This window comes from Mytilus galloprovincialis, chromosome 3 (genome assembly GCF_965363235.1).
Source record: "Mytilus galloprovincialis chromosome 3, xbMytGall1.hap1.1, whole genome shotgun sequence".
Taxonomy (NCBI): domain Eukaryota; kingdom Metazoa; phylum Mollusca; class Bivalvia; order Mytilida; family Mytilidae; genus Mytilus; species Mytilus galloprovincialis.
Genome location: NC_134840.1, coordinates 45498876 through 45523890, shown reverse-complemented (window position 1 = coordinate 45523890; position 25015 = coordinate 45498876). Strand labels below are relative to the sequence as shown.

General features: G+C 31.0%; 1 protein-coding gene across 2 annotated transcripts in view; it reads right to left on the bottom strand.

Annotated features, from left to right (window-relative positions):
• Nucleotides 1–5377: 5377 nt before the first annotated feature.
• Nucleotides 5378–25015, bottom strand: part of LOC143068095 (uncharacterized) — a 48609-nt gene continuing 28971 nt past the window's right edge. The window contains exons 1-8 of one of the 2 annotated variants that reach the window (XM_076241864.1): nucleotides 21490–21790; nucleotides 15500–15584; nucleotides 12316–14376; nucleotides 11891–11944; nucleotides 11286–11339; nucleotides 10466–10528; nucleotides 8628–8681; nucleotides 5378–8088 (exon numbers count right to left, since the gene is read on the bottom strand). In XM_076241864.1, the coding sequence (XP_076097979.1) occupies nucleotides 7982–8088; nucleotides 8628–8681; nucleotides 10466–10528; nucleotides 11286–11339; nucleotides 11891–11944; nucleotides 12316–14376; nucleotides 15500–15560 (2454 nt within the window). In that variant the 5' untranslated portion in view covers nucleotides 15561–15584; nucleotides 21490–21790 and the 3' untranslated portion in view covers nucleotides 5378–7981. Of the gene's footprint in view, nucleotides 8089–8627; nucleotides 8682–10465; nucleotides 10529–11285; nucleotides 11340–11890; nucleotides 11945–12315; nucleotides 14377–15499; nucleotides 15585–21489; nucleotides 21791–25015 lie in introns of those variants that run through there. The other variant, XM_076241865.1, reaches the window with a different exon arrangement.

Here is a 25015-nt window from a genome sequence, read left to right as displayed (position 1 = left end):
AGTATTTCCTAGGAAAATGTTCTATCATAGCAGAATAGAAGAAATAAGGAGAAAAAGCCCCCCCCCCCCCTTTAGTATGGCTTGTTCTGTCAACTGAATATTCATGGTAGAGTCCTATTTCAAGACAATTTCCTCATAAAATGTGTTTTAAAGACTCAATCCACTCAGAATATTTCATTTTTTGAACTATTTCACTTAAATAGCAAGAAATTTAGTCACAAGGTGAAATGTGCATGTACAGCTTCCCATAATAGGTGTAATACCACCATTGATTTTCCCCTATTAGTCTTTGTTAAATTTGCACTTTTCAAAAAAATGTGCAGAATTTATCCTTGTTTCAAATAAAGAAATACTTGGCATGAGTAAAGTTTTATCCTGTCCAGTTCTAAAGAAAAAAATTCACATAACATTTCATTGAATATAAGAAAATATTGATTGTTCTTTCTGCTAAAATGCTTCAATTTATACTCATTTCTTATAACATTTCTCCCCTTATTTTATCTGTGTACAAGGTTTAGTCCCCATGTAACCTCAAGATTACAAAATTTTCTATCGAAATCCCAAAATAAAAAATAATGGTGTTTTGAAATACCCAATACATATGTTTATGATACAGAAATTGTTTTACTGCAATAAAATGTAGGATTAATTACCTACAACTGTCAAATTCAAGGGAATATTTTTTTTCGACCTACTTTCGTATACAACCGGATTTGACGTACCATGATTTGGTGGTATTACACCTGTATGGACAAGATTTTATAATATATACAAAACGGTTAAACACCATAGACACTTTCTCAGTAAATTATACACACACTTCACTTCACAGAAAATATTCGTATGATAAAAATAATCAAAAAGCGATTAGTAAAATGTAAAATAACAAACATACAGAGCTTTACTGAAATTTCAAAACGTCAAGTCCCTAAGCAATTGCACATTCAAAAGCTCAAACATCAAACGAAATGAAAGCAACTGCCATATTCCTGACTTACGAATAATTTCAGATTCATTACACAAACAAAATCTATGCATATTTTGCCATAGTTTCACCACTAATAAAACAGGAACATGTTGCTAGTGGTTGTTGTTTGTTGATGTGGTTCATAAGAGTTTCTCGTTTCTCTTTTTTTTTATAAAGATTGGACAGATGGCTTTACAGTAGTCTTTTTTCGGGCCCTTAATAGTTTGTTGTTTTGGTGTGAGCTATTAAAGTCTCCGCGTTTAAGGCCGTACTTTGACCTATAATGGTTTACTTCTTACGAATTGTGTCTTGAATGGACAGTTGTCTCATATGCACTCATCTTCTTATATCTAGGAACACCCCAAGGTGTATCAACAACAGAACACAATTTATATGCGATGATAAATAATATGAGAGACTTTTAAATATGTTTTCACATAGTTTGAAAACATAACAAATCCCCCCCCCCCCCCCTGATCAGATAACATATTAACATCACAATGTTTCATTATTTATACTTGATAATCAAACTACGCACACCTATTTTTAACGCGCATTATGATTAACATATATCTATTTCTCAACATTATAATTCCATATTCTTGACTACCTGTTCCGATGGGAAAAAGAGCTATCCCGCATGTAAATATATATATTGTAAAGAAACTCCTGTGTCTGTACTACATGTAAGAGTAGAATTTGATATGAATTTAAATATTTTTAAAACAATACCAATTGATCCATAGGGGTTTATCTGAAATATTAGTATTTTATTATTTCTGACAATATAAAAAATGGAAATGTTTGCATATTTTTTAGAGACCAATAATGTTTAAACAGAATTTTTATTAATCAAATTGGAACATGTCTAAAAAAGAACACATAACTGATAAGGCAGATAATTGCTCTATAGGAAAAATCATAAATCCACGAAGATAACACAAATCAAGATTAAAACAGAAAAAATATATGATGGAATCGCACGATATCAATAAGGCGACAGCAGTTTATCATTGATATTGTCATATTTATTGATTGACTGTCTACAAAACTTTTAATTGTTCGAAATATTCAAGATGTTCTACCCCAGGAAAAAGATTACATTAACTCGTCAATCGATTAGTAAGAGACAAATCAAGGTAGCACACACAAACTTAGGGAATCGCATAACTTCATACAAAGGCCAAGACCGGGTGACAAGGTAATCGTCTGGAAAAAGATTGAACCCCGAGGGAAATTCAAAACGGAAAGTCCAGAATCAAATGGCGTTTACAAAAGCTCAAACACATTAAACAAATGAATAACAACTGTCATATTCCTGAAATATGTAGAAAAAGTGGATTTATACCTAGTTCTATAGGTAACCGAACCTCTCACATGTATGACAGTCGCATAAAATTCCATTATATTGACGACGATGTGTGAACAACACAAACAGATATACTAGATAAAAATGTAAAAATAGGGGTACAGATGTCAACATTGTGTTATAATCTTACTACTTTTCATCTATCTATCTTACTGATGATGACCATAAACTTATGTTTTGTCGATATCAGTCGTTCTACTTTCTCGAAACTCTGTTAGAAAATTTCTGTGTAATAAGCATACCTCTGTTTATGAAGTCCATAAAGTTTGAACATCACGGAGTAATGTATTAACTGAAATATGTTAACGGCTGAGAAATATTTGAAAGTGATATATATATATATAAATGATAGGACACGTTATGATCCATATGATTCACAATAGGAAATTCAACAATAGATAAATTAATCTAGAGTTAACCGTGACTCAGGGAGTTAAATCTTGGTCTTACTCTATCAACGGGGAGTTTTGTAATATATGTTACAAATCATTTTAGTATCACACCATTGACTTTTGAGCTGACGTAGTCTCAGTGGTTTACATCTTACCAGCAGTGGTGTCAACCAAATCTTTATGAATGAAAATAACACATTGCAAATTGTGTGCGACCGAAGCACTTTTTGGAGTTATCTTCATCAAGAAAAGTCATGTTTTTGAATAACCCTCGTTTGAAATCTTCAATCCATTCTAAAAATATCCCGATATAAATTGCACCTGCTATTTGTCATATTATCTTTAATTTCATGCTCAATTAGACATATGAGATGCAAGCATTCATCATAAACATTAGTGAAAGAATAGAGAAAAACGGTCTGACATGAATAGCAGATCCCCAGACTCTGATAATAACGAAGTTGTAGTTGTCAAAATATTTACATATTGCAGTATTTACTTTTCATTCTAAAACCATAAATCAAATCAGAGGAATACTATTTAGAAAAGTAATAATCAAAAACCTACATTAAAACGGCTTACATATAAGAACACTACTTATCTATCAACAATATCAAAAGCTACAACTCTGTGGGTAGTATCTTAAACTAATATTGAAGTTGTTCAGATCAGCTAATTTGAAATCAGAAGATGCATAATTGCCAATGAGACAACTTTTCACCAATAACTGTTATGACGTAGAAGTTAAATTCATCTTACTTTTAAGTATGTAAAAAGTAAAATGACAAAATTACGGAACTCCGAGGAAAATTCAAAAGAAAAGTCCTTATTAAATGGAAAAATCAAAAGCTCAAACACATCAAACGAATAAAATATCAGATGTAATGTATTGTTGACTGAGCGTCCTTAAAATTTCAGTTGCACGCGTCTCTTAATCGTATAAGCCTTTATGTATTTTAGTTTTCTCATTTTTTCACTTGTAATTTGAATGGAGTTAAAACTTTTTAGAATAATCATGGAGATATTTATCTTCTTCTTAGTTTTATAACATAGAACTTAAGGTACATTTCTTTTTGCATTTATACAAATTTTATTAAAAGAATAGATGTTGTCGCGGGAACCTAGTCTGAACATTGAATTTGCAGTTTTATGTCTAGTTGTCGAATTAGATATAACTAAAATATTAATAATTCCAGTGATAAATGCACATTGACTTCAAGTATAACATAAATGGAGGTTAATACATTAATCATATACATACTAGTATAATATTTAATTATTTGGCAAACACCTAGTTTCATCAATGCAGTCATTTTAGAATGAACTTTTCAAATGCGATGAGGAAGAAGATACAAAGGGTGTTATAACAATCATTAATAAGAAAATAGTCAATACCCTGGATAAAACCGACGGAAATACCAAAACACTAAAATAACAAAAATACCGAACTCCAAACGAAGTCCATAAGGGAATATCCTTTTTGAATGTGTTTGTAGATAGATGTTTTTTTTTGTGTTTTGTTAAATTGTTCCTTTTAAAATTGTTACACGATGATGACTGCTGTACCCATATCTTGACTATTTTATTTATTATGTCTGTTTAGTTCACGCATCATTGTAAATATAACGGAATTTGATGAGACTGTCATCAAAGTGAAATGTTTAACGCATTAAAATCAGGTTTAATCCATCATTTTCTACATTTGAAAATGCCTGTACCAAGTTAGGAAAATGACAGTTCTTGTCCATTCGTTTTTGATGTGTTTTGTCATTTGATTTTGCCATGTGATTATGGACTTTCCGATTGGATTTCCTCTGAGTTCAGTATTGTTGTGATTTTACTTTTTATCAAATGGAAAAATCAAAAACTCAAAGACATCAAACAAACGGAAAACAACTATCACATTCCTGACTTGGTACGTGTATCTCCTTATGTAGAAAATAGTGGATTAAACTTAGATAAATCTCGCACTTGTATGACAGTTGCATAGAATTCCAGTATATTGACAACAATGTGGGATAAAAACAAAGAAACTAAATTCGAGCAACGTGCACTTCCCTTAAATTCGGGGGTGAAATAAGGTGTTCAGAAAAGTAAAACCTGTTATATCTAGGGACAGGACAGGTCATCACTACTCCTCGCTTAAACATAAAAAAATCTAATGCGCGAGCAGAACTGCAATATTGGTTTCATCGTGAATACAGGCATATATTTATGAGTGAGTATCCGTGTTGCTCAGTCTTTATATTGTGTTTTGTATACTATTGTTTGTCTTTTGGTCTTTTTCGTTTTTGCCATGGCGTTGTCTTTTCAGTTTATTTTCGACTTCAGTTGGAATGTCCCTTTGGTAACTTTTGCCTCTTTATTGTTAAATCTAATAAATTACAATTTGCTAAAGTATCATAGTTTTGGAAATTTTTGATAGAAACAACACAATTATGTATTTGAAACTTAAAATAATACTTTTTAAACAAATTATAAAACAGTAGTGTTTTAATATAGATAAGAACAAGTAAATGGCAATTTTGTTGCTACGTCCCGTAATTGTTTTTATCTATCTGCTTGTTGAGATCCTTACAGGGATATCAAATTACACGATATTGAATTAGATTTTCAGGAAATGTATGGTCTTCAAATCAAATAAACGACTAAGTGAAATATTTTATTTAAAAATCAACAACAATCATATCACAGTTTTCCCCAGCACAATTTTTGCGCAATGTAAGACATAAAATGAAATTATATTTTTGATGCTTCGTATTATTATTTTTTATTGATTTGTTTTTATCGTAAACATCTGATTCATGATCATTCTTGATTGAGCTATTGTTGTCGATTATAAATCTATAAAATGCACTTAGAACTGATAATTGTTCATTGTTTGGGTCGAACTCGCGTCAGAATTGTCATATGCATTAGGAAATATTTCAGCTCATAGAACTAGTAACAATTATACAGATTTCTGAAAATTACATAGAATATGAACAAATAACATTTATCCAAAGAAAAGTAAAATATGGAGTTCTAAAGTAAACATACATAAATAAAAATACAGTGTTGACAATTCTAGCGAATAATTCAACCCCAGATTTGTTTTAAGGATTTAAGGAATACTCTGTAATTAGTTATCCAAAATACCAGGATTACGATTTAGTACGCCAGACGCGCGATTCGTCTACATAAGACTCATCAGTGACGCTCATATCAAAATAGTTATAAAGCCAAACAACTTATATGTACCAAAGGATCTTGTGAAAGGTATAGAACAGTTTAAACATGAATGACACAAATATGCAAATGATTCAGTCAATGAAATTTTCAAAATATATATTGTGTAAACAAAATAGAAAAATAAAATAACAATGGAATGTAAGAACTACAAAAAATGTTTAAAAATCTAATTCTAATATCAATATAGTATCTTGCATTCTAACACATACTTCTCCCTATAAGAATTACCACAATGTTTATGATTTATTACAAAATATTGTTCTACATTGTAATTATCATCTCATATATTTACAAAAAAATAAGTCAAAATGTTAATATGTGTTGTCGTACAGTATAACATTCCATTTGCTTTTTCTATATTTTTTTCCTGATTTTACTCTTACTATTCGATTTTGTTTTAACAACGCCCTATTTATAAAGATCGAAACTTTCGAAAAGGAATATACCGAACAAGTATGGAGCTTTCCCCCTTTTTGGTCTCTTTTATAATCTTGAAATCCCATTCTTGTCATTCATCGATACAATTCCATTGTTGTCATTCATCGATATAATTCCATTCTTGTCATTCATCGATATAATTCCATTCTTGTCATTCATCGATACAAATACATTTAAAATTAAGTTTCAAGGTTCTTATTGAGCCTTCTCGTCGTTATTAACATTATGTACAAAAGTTAGAAGATAGAGGAAGGCATGTTACCATCACATGTCTACATCCAATGTCAACAATGACCACATTGAAATCTGATAAAATCTAGAAGGTTGACAGGTTTTGCCTAAAATAAAGTTCCTTCTTTTTCAAGTTAACTAGAAATAGGGTTATATTTGCCAATCTAATTAGAATGCAATATTGATTGTTTATTGATGCTTGTTTAAAGTCTAGTGCCAAAATGAAAGTGAAATAAATAAAAATCATATAGTGATTAAAATAAGGATAGCTATGTAGGCCAATCATTAAGTCGAAAATTAAAAAAAAAAATAATCTTTTTTAGAGTTTCCCTTTTAGTTTTAGTTTCAAAATAAAATTTAAGATTCTTTAATTTGATTATTTTATCAGTACTCTTATAATTTGAGTAGTTTATTTACTTTACCATGTACTTATGCTAGATCCATTATTTATTTTATTTTCAGATGATCTCCAAATATTGCTGATTTTTTGCAGTCTAGTTGTATCATTAGCTTCTGATTATTGATTTGACATTTATTTTATTGCATAACAGGCATATTGTTACACAGAAGATCATTCTTCATCCAGAATTCCCATTAATTACCATGGATTTTTTGTTTGATCATGATGATTTGATTTTATTTTAAATATAGAGTCTAAAAAGACAGGAAAGGTATAATAGATTAATTAACTTTGTACTTCTGAGGAGATTTTTTAAAAAAATAGGAAAAATAAGAATCAAGTTAGGCCTCATGTGACCTATTTTTAATTAAACTATCATCAGCACATTATTCCTGGAAATGTTATACAAGTACTGAAGGTTGATCACCCGTTTGATTCTGAGAAACAACAATATATGGTACTTTCGGAGGCATTGGTTATCAATTCAACAATATTTGCCACAGAATGAGCCACCAAAAAAAATCGAAATTTTTAACGATATTACAAAATCATCATGACAATGACTTTTCAATATCTGGTCAGTAGTAAACAAATCTAAACACTGACAAACCAAAATTAATAACTGTCTTCTCGTTTTATGATATATAACCGTGTATACGTTATTTCTGTTTGGCTCCGAGTTTCAGGCGATGCTTAAAATGATTTTATCATTACGTATGCACTACGTGTGCAAAGTAATGATAGTAACTGAACATGAGCATATCATCAAGGTGAGCGAAATAGGAAAGACAACCATTTTATAAAGATAACAATAAGGTGAACATTTGAGTTTATATCACAGTAAAAATAACATGGACGGTCCTTTTCTAGATTCTCATAGCGAAGGCAACAGTGTATTGCAAGTGCTGTAGTTTTCGATGATGTTTGAATATTTGTCTCATTTTGATTATTACTTATAGAAAACCAGTTATCCACAGTTTTTGTATAGAGATTACTATCAGTGCACATACTACTTCTATAAACAGGCGATAGTGAGAGTCTCCTGTCAGTACTGAGTAACCTGCAAGAAAAAGATATCATTTAATATATAAATAAACTCATCAGAGATACCAGGATTAAATTTTGTGGCGTTGATACATTTGTGCGGCTGTTTTTTTTTTTGTACTGTCCTTAATTGTTTTAGGTATTCGTTGTTATTCTGTGATTAACATGTCTAAATGTACTATTATATTAGTTATTTATGTATTTCCTTGTTCAGGGTGTTCTTGCAATTATTTGCACTGTATTCCTGTCATGTAATGTTGTCATTATAGCGGTATATTTAACATTGCCATAAAGTCTTAAAATGTCCTGTACCTAGTCAGGAATATGGCAGTTGTTATCTAATAGTAGTTTCTATATATTTTGAATTGTCGTTAGTTTTTTGTTGCACTTAAGTGTTTCTGTTGTTTTGTTGTTTTCCTCTCATAGTTTATATGTTTCTCTCAATTTTAGTTTGTAACCCGGATTTGTTTATCTCTCAATCGATTTATGACTTTCGAACCGGGATATACTACTGTTGCCTTTATTTAGAATATACACATTGTTTTATCTACATACCTGCCGAAAAAGCGTTTATAAGACACTGAGTAGCATCACTTGAAGAAAGACAAGCTGAAATTAGAAAACAATATTGTACCCCTATTTTTTTACCTTGTTACTTATTGTGTCTGTTTGTTTTGTTCACGCATCGTTGACAATATAATGGAATTTGATGCGACTGTCATACAAGTGAGAGGTTTAGCTAGCTATAAAACCAGGTTCAATCCACCATTTTCTACATTTGAAAATGCCTGTACCAAGTCAGGAATATGACAGTTCTTGTCCATTCGTTTTTGATGCGTTTTGTTATTTGATTTTGCCATGTGATTGCAGACTTTCCGAGTTGATTTTCCTCTGAGTTCAGTATTTTTGTGATTTTACTTTTTTTGTAATGATTTTGAAAGGTGAGTTAGTTTTATATACAAATATGTCAGTTAATAATATAATATGTTCCTTGTTCAATTAAAAACTCTTTGGATTTTTTTTAATAAATTACGCTTTTGAAAATCGTTTCAGTAAGAAATATTTTCAGCTGTTTTCATTCATTTGATGTTCGAGCTTTTGTTCAGGGCCTTTCAGTTTGGAATTTTCTTGGATTTTAAAATTATTATTATTTTACTTTTCAATTCGTTTGCCATTTATAACTTTTCTACATTCAACACTACAGTTCCACAAAACTTACAAGCATAATTTTTTGTATAAAGTCGAATAGAACTGTGATAAGATGATTAAAGATGTATTTCCCCCTCATGGACTACTGAATGTTCGTTTTTAACGTTTTAACGACGGATTTAAGTTATTTAAATGGACACCAATTTCGACCCTCATATAAAACTGTTGGGAATCACAACACACAGTAAAGATCAGTCTAAATTAAATTTTATTGTTGATTTAAAAACAATTGCGATAACAGTAACCGTGATGATATTTCTACTGTACATAACCACTAATAATATAAACGGTACCAGTTTTACTGCATTGGATGTTTCTTCAACAATAAATGTCTCTGTAGTGATGTCCGAAGCCAAAATATTTAGAGATCCGTAACCTTACAGAAACGTTGAAAAGATGATTAACAAAAAAAAAATTTAATTGCGGGGCCTTTTCAAACAGACTATACGGTATGGTTTTGCCCATTGCTATAAGCCTTGCCTGCGACATACAATTGCACAAATCAACGTTATTTGGACTCTGATAGATAATTTTCTTCTTAGAACTAATTCCACATTTGTTTATTCTATATCAATTAATTATCCGAGAATTAACGTCAAAAGTAAAATTAAGCAGTAGCTTTAATTAAAGTGTTGTGATGTATTGATATTTATCTTGGAAAAATCTGATTCAACAGACAAAGAAATTGATGATGAAAGGTTGAAATAAGTTCATAAAACATAATTAGTGCCAACAAGTTGTTGCATAACGGAGTTACTTCCCTTTTAAAACAAAAAACAAATAAGAAATCGGAAAGGATTTAACATACGAAGAAACTGATACATGTAATGAACGATTGAAATAAATCCACAAAACAAATTTAAAGCTCAAAAGTTGTTATCGTTGGCATTTGTTTTCTGTATAGACAAATGGAAGTAGGATCTACTAAGTATTGAAGACTTGATCATTTTGATAGACCGCTAGTCACAATACCACATGTGAAGATAGTCGGTAAGATAAATTCGTTACACGGTGTGCTAGTGACATAATACGAGATATATGGAGTCAGTAAATTCAATATGGGGATTCGAGCTTCGCTCTCACCCCATTTGGAATTTACTGACCCCATATATCTCGTATTAGGTCACTAACACACCATGTAACTAATAATACATGACAACATAACAATTTTAATTTTAACTTACAACCAGCTCCTACACTGTTCTTCAAACATGTCAAGGCTGTGTTCAGATTTGATATTAAACATGCTATAAAATAAAACAATATTCAGCTTAAGTACGCAAGGCATACCTTATCCCTTGTATAGAATCATAGTATAAAAATTAAAACCGATTTAAGTAGATATACAACCAAACAACCGAAATTTAACTCTAAACAAGTCCATAGTTTGCATGATAGTTATGAAGGGTATGTTACTTACAAAACAAGTTAAATCTCACCCGTGACACCCTATTGTGTCTGTTTGCAGTCAATTATCTTTTCAGTTATTTTCAATGAGTTGTAACTTTCGTTTTTAATCATATGTGAATTCGGTGTTGTCAGATCTTTGTTCCTCTCATACGAATTTATTTATAACTTGCTTGTATTTATTTATATACTTTTGGCGTTTTATAGTTTACCATTTATATGGATGTAAATCTATCGTTGAACTTGATGAGGTCATGTAAATTGTTACATTTTATAACGGTGTTGTTTGATTGCAATATTTTTTTCTAAATTCATCCTTTGCTGTACCCATATTTTTACTTTTATTTTATTTATTATGTCTGTTTAGTTCACGCATCACTGTAAATATAACGGAATTTGATGATACTGTCGTACAAAGTGAGAGGTTTAGCGCTATAAAACCAGGAATATGACAGTTGCTGTCCATTCGTTTTTGATGTGTTTTGTCATTTGATTTTGCCATTTGATTAGGGACTTTCCGATTTGATTTTCCTCTGAGTTCAGTATTTTTGTGATTTTACTTTTTATTAGCGGCAAAAAAATTTAGTTTAAACTTACCTCCATACGTATTTTCCATGCAAGTTTCATTAACCATGGTTGAATTTACACACGCTTAAAAAAAGACCATTTTTCATTCTCAATTATTTTTATTTACATATATATTTTTATTTAGTTTTGTTATATATAAAAATGAAAAAAACAAATTTAGAATCGAAGGTACACAACTCGAAAATTAATTTGAATTTGATTATGTATTAAATTTTGAAATAATTAATCAAACAATTCAATAATAGCAGGTGTACAACTCAATATGTGTGCAATGTTTCTATGACGTTTCAGGCATAACCATATATCGGATGAGTTGCTCCACTTGCAAATCATCTTTTAAATTGCATAAAAGATTTGTGTTCCTAAAGCTGTTATCCTAATGCTAGCAAGTTTAATGTTTGATTTACTTGCATGCTTTGTTTGTAAAAATGTTTGCTCAAAAAATTGTAATTAAGATTGACATGCTCCAGTATCCTCAAGTCCCACAAAAAAATCTGTATATAAGCTTCCAACTTTGGTATACCAGGACTTTTTTCTCAAGTAAGATCGATAGTATTTCGTTAATTAACCTTAAATGTTATGAATTATCTGCTCATAATTTGCTTTAAACTTACAAGCAGCTTCTATTTCAGAAATTACGCACTCAACATCTGCAGATGACTGACATGCTGCGAAGAGAAAAAAAACATATACTTGTTATTGATTTCATCGATACAAATTTTTGATTATTTAATCTCAATTGCTCATTTGTTTATGACTGCCGTATTAAGCTACAACTGCAGGTATAAAAACTGAAATGTATTCAAAATCATACTTGGTTATAATAAAGCAGTTTGTTTATTTAATATTTGGTAACTTGGACTAGAATATCTTGTAGTCATGCGTTGTCAACCTTTCTTTGTACGAATTATCTATCCTATTTATTTATCGTTCAAATATAAAACTATTCTACTTTTGCCACTTGAGGATTAAAATAGGTCCTAATATAGCTTCTCTTTAAGGAAGCGACAATGATGAACAAAGCCGATTGTAGTCTTACCTGGTAAGTAATTGCCAATCAAACATTGCAAAGTATCAGATGAATTATAGCAATTGTTTACTATATACTGTACAGTGTTCACTGTTACGCTTGATGTAGGCATGATGGATGAACTAGATGATGGTGTTATTGAGCTTGACATTGTATTCAATGGTGTGTCCGACATCTCTGACGGAATAACAGAGGATTGTGGTGTTTCGACAGAATTTGATAACATTTCTGTCGCTGACGAGTACATCACAAAAGATGACATCAGAGACGACGGTTGCATTGACATCATGGACGACGGTTCCATTGCCACTATTGACGAAGGTTCCATCGACATCATTGATGACGGTTCCATTGCCATTATTGACGACGGTTCCATTGACATCATAGATGGTCCCATCGACATCACTGATGACGGTTCAATTGCCATATTTGACGACGGTTCAATTGACGTCACGGAAGACGGTTCCATTGATACCATTGACGACGGTTCCATTGACATCACGGAAGACGGTTCCATTGACACCATAGACGGTTCCATTGACATAGATGGCTCCATCGACATCATAGATGGCTGCATTGACATAGACAGCTCCATTGACATAGATGGCTCCAACGACATAGATGGCTCCATTGACATAGATGGATCCATTGACATAGATGGCTCCACTGGCATAGATGGCTCCATAGACGTAGATGGCTCCAACGACATAGATGGCTCCATTGACATAGATGGATCCATTGACATCATAGATGGTGTCATTGACATAGATGCCTCCACTGACATCATAGATGGTTCCATTGACATCATAGATGGTTCTATTGACATCATAGATGGTTCCATTGACATCATAGATGGTTCCATTGACATCATAGATGGTTCCATTGACATCATAGATGGTTCCATTGACATCAAAGATGATTCCATCGCCACCATAGATGGTTCCATCGACACCATAGATGGTTCCATTGACATCATAGACGGTTCCATTGACATCATAGACGGTTCCATTGACGGTTCCATTGACATCATAGATGGTTCCACTGACATCATAGACGGTTCCATTGACATCATAGATGGTTCCATTGACATCATAGACGACGGTTCCATTGACATCATAGATGGTTCCATCGACACCATAGATGGTTCCATTGACATCATAGACAGTTCCATTGACATCATAGACGGTTCCATTGACGGTTCCATTGACATCATAGATGGTTCTACTGACATCATAGATGGTTCCATTGACATCATAGACGACGGTTCCATTGACATCATAGATGGTTCCATTGACATCATAGATGATTCCATCGACACCATAGATGGTTCCATTGACATCATAGACGGTTCCATTGACGGTTCCATTGACATCATAGATGGTTCCATTGACATAGACGACGGTTCCATTGACATCATAGATGCTTCCATTGACATCATAGACGACGGTTCCATTGACATCATAGACGCTTCCATTGACATAGACGACGGTTCCATTGACATAATAGATGGTTCCATTGACATCATTGACGATTGTTCCATTGAAATCATTGACGAAAGTTCCATTGATGGTTCCATTGACACCATTGATGTAGGTTCCATATACATAGTTGAAGATGGTTCAATTAGAAATGAAGAGTCCGTATACAAAGAGGACATAGACATCATGCTTATTGTTTCGGAACTGCACTGACATTGATGTGACATCCAATCAGACGAAGATACCATAGATTGTTCTAAAAGGACCGATGTCATGGAATATGATGGTGACTGATCTGACATTGACATCATATCATATGAATCTGACATTGACATCATGGAATATGAATCTGACACTGACATCATATCATATGAATCTGATGATTGAACTAATATTGTCGTATCAAATGATGCAGATTGGTATTGTGTCATTGACTTTGAAAACATTTCAGATATAGGACATTCACATTCTTCAGATAGAAGAGTACCGGAGATCATATAAGACCATGACATTGCTGATGAGGACATTGGCATGATGCTGTCTGACATCATAGACATACTTTCGGACATAGATGGCATTATAGAGCTTGAATCTGTTTACAAAATATAATAATATTAATATATCATAATTTACAAATTGTTATGGTAATGTGTGTTCCTTTTGCATTCCAATATTTTTTCTCAAGTTTTGATTTGAGTTTTTCTATCAGTGTCATTGGAAGTGTAGACTGTAGATACTGATGCATATGTAATATTTAAAATATCTAATGTTAAAACACATACGTTATATCTTAAATAGTTCAGAGTTCAAAGTTCATTTCTTTTCAACTGATTTTTTTCAGTTTGTTATGATGTTGTACTATCAAACTACTGACCCGTAATAAAGGTTGGATGGGGCTTACAAACATTCTGTATGTCCATGTGCCTGTCAGAAACCTGCAATTCAGTGGTTGTCGTTTGTCCATGTCTGTCACATTTGTTTTTCGTTCATTATTTTGTACATACATTGGTCTGTTATTTTTTTCGTCTGAATTATTTTACATTTATTATTTCGGTTTTTTTATAGCTGACTATGTGGTATGGTTTTTGGTCATGGTTGAAGGATGTACGGTGAGGTTTAATGCCATTTTGATGTATAATAGAGAGGAATATGATTTTTTTATGTTGCTGTGGCATACTATTTTGTTCTCGCCAATTCTAAATACTTAGTAGCCTAACCAAGTTTTTTTTTATTTATTTTCTCGGGATGGCTTTTCCTCCATGCTGAAGGTCGTATGTTTAATGACCCAGAACTTTACGCCCGTAATTGTCTTTTAATTTTTGTTGAATAATTGAAATATGTGTGAAACATTGTATTAAGTCACGACTGATATATTGAAAGTTTCTAGAAGATTTTAGCCTCATATATGATAAGAACTAATACGATTTTCCAGTTTATTTATGGAATATTTTGTAAATGGACGACAGTGATTCATAAGCTTCTGAAAGCTGGTTGGTACTTATTTACATGTTTATTGACTTTATACGTGTGTTTATAATTAGAATAGAACGTATTGCATTAACATGTACTGTGTATACAATTTAAAAAAAAATAATATGGGTCATCATCCATGTCTCCTTAAAAATGTAATGCACTTCACCTTTGCAAATGATGTGTCGTTCATTTTTGATATCAATTCAAATAAATCCCACAAATTGTAACTTAATCATACAAACCTTGACTGATTACTGATTTTAACAGACTGAAGAAAATAACCATGTAAGTTTTCATTGCCATTATTTATTTCTTAAGATGATGTTTCTGAAAAAGAAAACAGAAAATGTGCCAACATATCAACAATTGAATACATTTGATAGTAAACGCCAAACCTTGATGGTAACTTAGACAAATACATGCGACTATCTGGGCTTCAGATGTCCGACATTTATATTTCGGCATCCGTTTGGCAGTGCTAAATTGAGGATGGAAAATTTATCCGATACAGTATATATGTCATTCTCTCTGTACGTTTACTTTTTCTTTAACAAACTATGAGGTATTTGTAAGCGACTTGCTGTCAAACGTATTTTTCAGTCTGTGGAATGCAGTGTTTATTTCTGGTTTGCTTTCTTTTCTCTGTTTCTCTATTTCAAAGCTTCGACTAATAAAATAAGCTTAACTTGTTCTCGTTCTAAATATCGGAGAATGAAAGAATTGTCATTGGATTTATTAAAAAAATGTTTTAAAACTTTAAGTTTCTTGAGGTTTTGGAAAGTTTATTTCTCTCGAATTACTTGATTGTGCAAATTTAAATATCTTTGGCTTTTTAGATATTTGAATTGGGAACCATATCAAATCTCCTTATTTTCGTTTAAAGAAAAGTTAAGATATTTTACATTCTGCAGTATTACGAAACTTAAATTTCATATTTTATTTCTTACTATATATGAATTTGACTCAAGACATTTCCACGATTTTCTTTCCTGTCTATTCCGAAGGAATCATATGAAATTAGAGTAGTCGTTCCTATACTGAAATTACATTTATTCTACAATGGGTTTACTTGGGCAACTACTTACTTACTACTTCGCTTCACCCGACTGTGTAGTCTCATATAATAATACAACAATTAGACTTGATATAATATATAAAAATGTTTAAAATGCTACCCGGAGACTCTGGTATTTTGTTCATTCGTCTGAAACATTTACTAAATTGTTTAATTTCTAAAATAATAAAAGAGACTTGATATGATTGCCAATGAATCAATTATCCACCAGTACAGAGTCCCTTTTACGTGATTTCATTGGTCACAATGAAGCCCTCAACAATGAGCAACACTAATATCTGATAGTCCGCTATAAAAAGGCCCTGACATGACCAAGGGAAACAATACAACCGAAAAAAAACTTAGAAAAAATATCTATAAACGAAAAACAAATATAAAAGACAGTAACCGACGACAACCAACAAGTAACATGCGCCTGGCTTTGCACAGGCACTCGAAGAAGTTGGCGGGTTAAGTTTGTCGGTTCAGCGCTCCACTTTCCTGAAATAAGTAGTTTTTCTCCTTTGCAATCATTAGATCCCCGAATTTTCAGAATATTTTGTCTCTATTCATTTTTTCCACTTTCTAGTCTCTAAATTGCGAGGTTTTTGTCTACCATCTGAAGATTTTTTTTAAGTAATTTTGCGAAATTGTTCAGTACCCTTTTTTCCGAATATTGGTTTTGAAAAAAGGTTATGCTCCTATTGTGGATTCAACATATATATTCAATTGGCGATCTTCAAGAAAAGTGTATTGGTTGGTTTGTACAGTGATACAATGATTTATTTTGTATTTTTAAAGTTATCTTTTTGTTCAAGGGTTAATAAATGTAAGATATGCACGTGTTTAGTGATATAACATGACCAGAATCTTTGCCATTAGAATGGGTAGTAATTGTATATTTTATGATCTGTTTTTAATCTATACGTTTTAAAGATCAAATAAGTTTAAAATGAAAATTTTATAATGCGTTAGTACTGCACGATATAAAGCTGTATCTAAAACTATTTACTAAATAGGTGAATTAGAACTGTAACATACAAGGGAAAGAAACACGTTTCCTGAATGGACATTTATATGTTATAAAGAAATAACCGATCATAAAATGAAATAAATAATTACCCGTGAATGATAAATTACACAACATTAATACCAGTTATTTTTTTTACTTTTAAAATTGAATACGCCCATTACTATTAAATAATACATTATAAAATTTAAATATAATAAATCATGATTAATGAAGCTGAGGTATTTTTATGGATTCATTAAAATTAGTTCAAAGTTGAACTAGTAACTTCATTTGTAAACATTGACATATATTTAAAAAATGAATACGTTAAGATGTATAAATTACATTTAAATGGCTAGACTTTCAGTCGCTTCCGTATATTTTTGATTTTTAAGATTTACAATTTCATAACCAAAATTAACCCAACTCATTTGAATAAGTTGCTACATGTTTCTACAGGAACCTTTCATTATCACGTTTGCATCGGAATTGCCTCATAACAAAGTGTTCCTTAATTTTATTTTGTTGTTTTTTGGGGGAGGGGACAGTATATAAAGTTTTGTTTCTATTTATCTCATTCAATGCTCTTCAGGAGAACTTGTGTGGAGTAGCTATAATTAAATGTGACAGAATTACAATGCAGTATTTTAAAATAATCAAGATATGTTTTATAAGGTCTTGTACAATAAAAATTAACTACCAAATTTGATTTGTTATCCATAAAAATAAGATGAATATTGGTTGCCTATACTAATAAATTGTTAAAATGTTGTGGAAGGACTTTGCCATCGTCGTTAACGACCCAATGTTAGTCTAAGCTGCTGTCTTGCACCAAGTTTTATTTCATCATAAGAATGTAAAAAACGAAGAAATGTAACGGATGTAATGTAAATCACAGTTTTGAAACACAATATACCAGTTGCCTCCGTGGATAGTAAACTTGAAAGTAAATAGCAAATACACTTTTTTCTATAGTGTATGAAAGTTCGTAGTATACAGAAAAACGCGAAAAGTAATTGAAATTAATAGAAATAAAAAATTACAGATGTTGGAAAAAAGGGGGAGGGTGAAAAAAAAATGTCCTGTTCTCAAGTAACTATGATAGTTACAGATCTTTCAAAGAAATTAGAAGAAACTAATACTTAGAAACTGAAAGTAAAACTTGAAACAAAAAAGTTCTGCAGAAATTGCGTAATATTATTCAACGTGCAATCAATTGTTCATGTACGTCATGCAGGTGAAGATGTCGATTCAAAATAGATAGCTCATGATATATTTATTAGATTTCAATAATTATTTTATTTGTATATTATAAAGGATAACAATTTGTTGTTTCATATTTCTATTAATTATTTATACATATCGCTTCCAGACAACTCGCATCGGTACAATCACTTTATATGCATTACAGAATTAACTTATTAATGTGTACGTCGATAATATGCAACAGCACCTCACCAAAATAGAAATATATCAAAACTTCAACAAAATGGTTTAAATAAAACAACAAAATTCTGTTGAATCCCTACATAATTAGGAATGTTTTAAAAAATGGTTTAAAAAAATGTCAACATGGTCTTAAGCTTCCCTAAATTACATTTGAATTCTATAAAAGACAAAAAATAATAGATAAAATAAAAAACAGAAAAATGGTGGTATTACTCCATAAGTATGCAACTGTTTTCAAGTATCATTAATTGCAGCACAGTTATGTTTGTTATTTTAAGCAAAAATAGAAATACTTAAACAGACGAAAGATGTTGTTTAACATAATGTAGTAGTCCCAGGATATTTTTCGCTCTGTAAACTCGTTATATTATCAAAGATATATGGAACACAATAAAAAAAAACCCTGGTGCAAAAGTCGTGCAACATTGCGCTCTTCACATCAATAATACAGAATATTTCTACTTCTAACACACATAAATAGGCTTAATATGTACTTATAAACTTGTCACAATACGGAGCATTAATTTGATGGTGCAAGTATAATTATAACAAGGTACAATCAACTTATTTCATTTATAATCATTATATTTCAAGTCAAAAATCATAACTGGAAATGTATATTCTATTGGGCGGAGGGGGGGGGGGGGGGTATCAAAATGAGACAAGTAAACGGACCATTCTTAAGAAAGGTAGGAAACTAGTATTTGAACATTCAATACCCAAAATCACTTAAGCTTTGTGAAATACAAAGTCAAATCAAATACAGAAAAAACAAGTTTAAAAAGATAAATATAGAAAAACAATGGTGGTAGTACTCCTAAATTAACTGTATGAAGCATCACCAATTGCAGAACAGATAATTTTGTTATTTCAAGCAAAAAAGGTAAATATTTGAACAGACGATAGATGGTGTTGAATATAGATTTAGATCTAGTAGTCCCAGGACAGTTTTTGCTCTGTAAACAGATTATTTCCTTTTCAAGATCAAATAGGACACAGCTCAACCCTTGGTGCAAATATTTTCAGACAATGCTCTTCATAGCTATACATTAGAATATTTCTGCATTCAACATATGTAAAGGGGTTTAATGTATACTTTCAAAGAAAATGAAAGAAGTCACAATAATGTCAACAGTAGTATACCGCTGTTCAAAAGTCATAACTCGATTGAGAAAAAAACTTACCCGGGTTACAAACTAAAACCGAGGGAACACTTCAACTACAAAAGTAAAACAACGGAACGCCAGAAACTCCGAAGTGCAACAAAAACAAACGGCAACATACTATATGTTAAAAGTTGCCATATCTTGTCTTGTGATAGGACATTTAAAAATGGTGGGTTGAATGGCTAGCCAAACAATCCGTTTATTTTGCAACGTTAAAAAACATATCGCTAAAATGACAACACTAAGTGACAGGAATGCAATAAAACAAACGCAAGAAAATTCGGCATAGAGAAACGCATACATAAACAATATAATATTACATTTGTAGCATGTAAAACGCAGAATAACAACGAACGTCTTCTATGGAACGGCAGCACATGACTCCACAAACAGTGACGTATATGAAATTTTCAGATTTTAACTGGAAATAATCGTCTGTTGGATGTGAAAGGTATAATTTATGTACAAAAAATGTGTCTGTATCATAACTTTTATCCAATATAATCATTTTTTCAATATAAAAGTGCGTACAAAATAAAGTCTGTTTGCCTGTCAGATTTATATTACTTACTATATCAACTTAAAATACAAGGTCATATTTATAATTCTTGTAGTTGATTACTTATAATTAGAGCATACTTAACCTAAAATATTCAATTGTGAATAAGACAAAACAAAATAAACACAAATGGAGCGAGTATAAGGACCATTCTAAAGAGAGGTAGAAAGTAGCAAATACACATACAAAAAAACAAAGCAATAAAGCCATAAAGCTTTGGGTAATGAAAAGTACAGAAAGAAATCAATTGCTTCAAATGGATAAGCATCCTACTTCGCAAGATGCTTTTGTGATTTTGCAAATATTCGGACACAGAGCTTCACAAATATGTGTAAAGTAAAATGAAAAAAATACCGAATTCCAAGGAAAGTTTAAAACTGAAAGTCCTTTATCAAATGACATAATCAAAAGCTCAAACATCAAACGAATGGAAAACATCTGTCAAATGTCGGAATATGTACATGCATTCCTTTATGTGAAAAATTGTGGCTGTATATAGGTTATACGAATTATTAAACGTTTGCACTGAACACCTATTGAAAATGTATATACTTTTGTATGTGTTCAATTATCTACATATCAACAGCATTAATTTTAATATTTGTTCGGCTGAATTTAATGTCTATGCGATTCGTACAATTAAACTGCTGTCTTTTTTGTGATTGACGAGATGTACAGATGTACCAAAAGACAAGTGTAACGCATCTTGGTGGTTGGTCTTGATTTTTATCTCACATTTTGCAAATGATCAAATAAAGACGGTTGAATTTTCCATGGTTTTCATGCGTAGTTATCGCAAAAACACAAAGTCCATTTTTTTTCAGCAAAACATCTGTTTTACTCATAAGAAATTTTGAAATAATATAACAAATAGATTCATCAAATTTTTCAAAAGCTTATTTAAAAAAAGTATATACCAATTGTTAAACTCAATACGTCATCAACAAACATTAAATCTAAATCACACAGAATATTAACGAATGATTTCTTACCTCTATTCTATAATAACAAAACCATCTGTACTTGTGACGTGTAATGGACATTAAAAGTCATGGTTATGTCGTATACAAATCAGTTTCAGTTACTTCGAGGCTAAAGGTGTTTTGATGAATTAGAAATCCATAAACATTCAATATTTCAGATTATCGGTGGAGGTTTTTGTATTTGATATGCATCCTTTCGAACAATGAAAGAGGTCAATAATTTCAAGTATTATTTTAAGAATTGTTGTTACTTGCTTCATTGTGAATTATATAACAAAGAATATCGTTTGTTATTTTGAACATGATGCACTCTAATATAAATCCATATATCTAAACTGGCTTTGACGTATATAGAAACCGGAAAAAATTATAGAGAGGAGTGTCATTAACTTCTAGCAAACGTAAAGAGAGAGTACTACCAGAAGCCTGTGGATATTGACTCTTTCGTATATTAGTAAGTCTTGTGTCTGTGATTGTCTCATTTGCAATTATAGCACATGTGCATAAATTACAGAATCATCATTTATAGCGAAAATTGATATTCAAATGATGACAAAATATGCAAAAACAGGAATACTAGCAAACCTTATATATTTAATTCGGTGCTCTTGTACACTTTTTTGTACACATTTCATTTGTTCATTTTGTAAACTAATGCTTTATTTTTAAAAAAAACTGCACCTGACATCATGATATATGAGGACTTGGTCGATACATATTTCTTATCAAATTACGAACTATTAATTGAGGGACACAGCTTGTAACAGAAAAAAAAAACTTCCTGTTGTTCTATACAATCTTGTTACTTATAATTGTAATGGAAACATAGCGTGGTGTAAGAAAATAAAATCAGTGCTTTATAATTGTGGACTGTCAAATATATGAACACTTAATATTTTATAAGACGCAAGCAATTATCCAATACTGTTAAATTAAGATTAACTGACCAGTTTGGACAAACATCGTATATGTCAACCTACAAAACTAATAAAAAGCTTAATGTTATTGATTATTTAAACAGTTTAAATTTTGAAAACAAACTGACATTTTCCAAATGACAAATATATTACCCTTTTTCCAGATTTAGAGCTTTGAATAAAAAAAATTGTATAAAAGTCGGTAGATGGCAAAACATTTACCTTTTGAAATGTTCTGCAATAGACGAAAACACTATTTTGCAAACATTTAATTCTTAAAAGATATGATAAATAGCAACAACTTATGTTGTGCAAATTTATCTCATTAACTATTGTTGTGTCATAGTATCTGTATCTTATTAAGGTATACCTCAGATGTTATATCATACATATCATTACTCGTATCAAATTATTTTCAAATATCAAAGATTTCATTGAAAGTTTAGAAATCATTGACTATATATAATGTCGTTATGTACTCCCTCCTTGTAAAAACGTGTGCCTCTTAAGTCATTTTGATGAAAGAATTAAGGTTTTACTCTCTTTGTACTTAAACGATTTTTGGTTCAAATGAACTATAATCATTTGATAACACATATCAACAATCTGACTGACTTTTTCTAACTTTTTTTTTATTGGAAATGATCGAAATCTCTTTCTGAATGGGATTAATTGGGTATACGAGGGAAAAGAAAATATTGTTTTAATTGTAGTTTTACATTATATATCGATTAAAGGGTAGCCAATAGTTACACAAAAACAAGAAGAAGATTTGTAAAGGATATCATCTTCAAACGTTTTTATAGCTTGGCTAATCGTGACGTTAATTACAGTTCCCACACGTATTTTTCTTAAGTTGGTTTCTTATGACAGAAGGAACTAAAGAGGTATTTTGTTTTATCTTTTATTTGCCATACGCACGTTTTACTGTCATTAATGTTACATTTGGTCAATCATTAAAATCAGCAGGATCTGTTATTAAATTCTTTGTTCGACACCATCGAATCAATGTGTCGTTAACCTTAAAATTTTAATTAAAAAGGTATACACTTAATTTTACTTCAATTATTTGCAACCTTGATCTAAGTATCAGGTGAATAGCATGATTTAAAGATACAACAAAAAGTATGAACTTGGGTAATATAGTTAAAGAAATAAAGTATATAGCCTCTCTATGGTCAGTTCTTTGATACTGACATGTTTTTGAATTGTTCGTTTTATCTAGAAATTACCAGTATGAATAAACTAAGTTTTCAAATCAGGCAAACTTGACTTTATATAACACATTAGCTCAAAGGTCCTAATATAAGGTCGTTATATACACCATCTCCGTATATTAACATATGTATGTACATAATTTTTGTACATGTTTAATATTCATCATTAATTTCCTCATATGTTGATCGAATCAAACAGTTTGATTTATTACATTTGTTGATGGGGTTCATGTCGTTTGTTTTCTCTTATTTTTGAGTGTGAATTCACATTACTATAAGACGTGTCACGGTACTTATCTATCCCAAATTCATGTATTTGGTTTTGATGTTATATTTGTTATTCTCATAGGATTTCGCCTAATGTTTAGTCCGTTTCTGCGTGTGTGTGTGTGTGTGTGTGTGTTACATTTTAATGTTGTGTCGCTGTTCTCCTCTTACATTTAATGCGTTTCACTCAGTTTTAGTTTGTTACCCCGATTTTCGGCATACCTGAGTAAATACTTCAAAATGTTGAGGTTACATTATATTATGTTATTGATAATCTAAATATAACACATAATTTCAAAGGATGATTACTCGATTTCTTGCCAGGTAAAAATTAGTTCTGAGAAAAAGCGACGATCAAGGAAGTCTGCACAAAATTTTTGTGATTTTACTTTTTACCGAGAAAAAAAGAATTTTTCAAACTTGAAAGGTATTGCAGATTTTTAAAAATCTTGCTGGATCAGATAAGAACAAAATTTAAAGAATATAATCATACGAAAATCTTTTGAAATTCACTCATGAACAAAAAATGTGTAGAATATTTGACAAATGAATAGCCAAATCTACTTAGTAATATTTTAATAGACGTTATAATATGATTTTATAAAGAAATCAACATGCGTAGTTGACAATTATGAACAAAATAATCTTAAATACTTACTATAAGTACTTATATAGCCATTTATGAGTGAATAATTAAACGATATTCGGTGATCATGCAAGTTAACCTACATAAATGAACTCTTAATAAACAAGCTTAAATGTAAAAAGAAAGATGTTAAATAAAACAAAAATACCACTTGGTCGTTACTGCTGTCATTGGAATATTTTCTTCGATCGTACCAACTTCAAAGAACCTAGTGCTTCAGATTACTGGCATGAAACAATATTTATTTTGTTTGTAATTTGGAATATCACAAATTATATTTGTACTTAAACTAATGCTACAAATCCCTCTGATTACTTGACATTAGACGGCTTTTGGCAATTTAGTAAAGGGGCCAATGTTTTCGTGTGTTTTATATTGTTAGCCTTCCAAACTTTTTTCTCGAGTGAACCATATGAAGAAAACCGAAAAACCACATGTCGGACACCCAGAAATAGGTATTTCACGATTTTTGTTTAATAAAGACATAT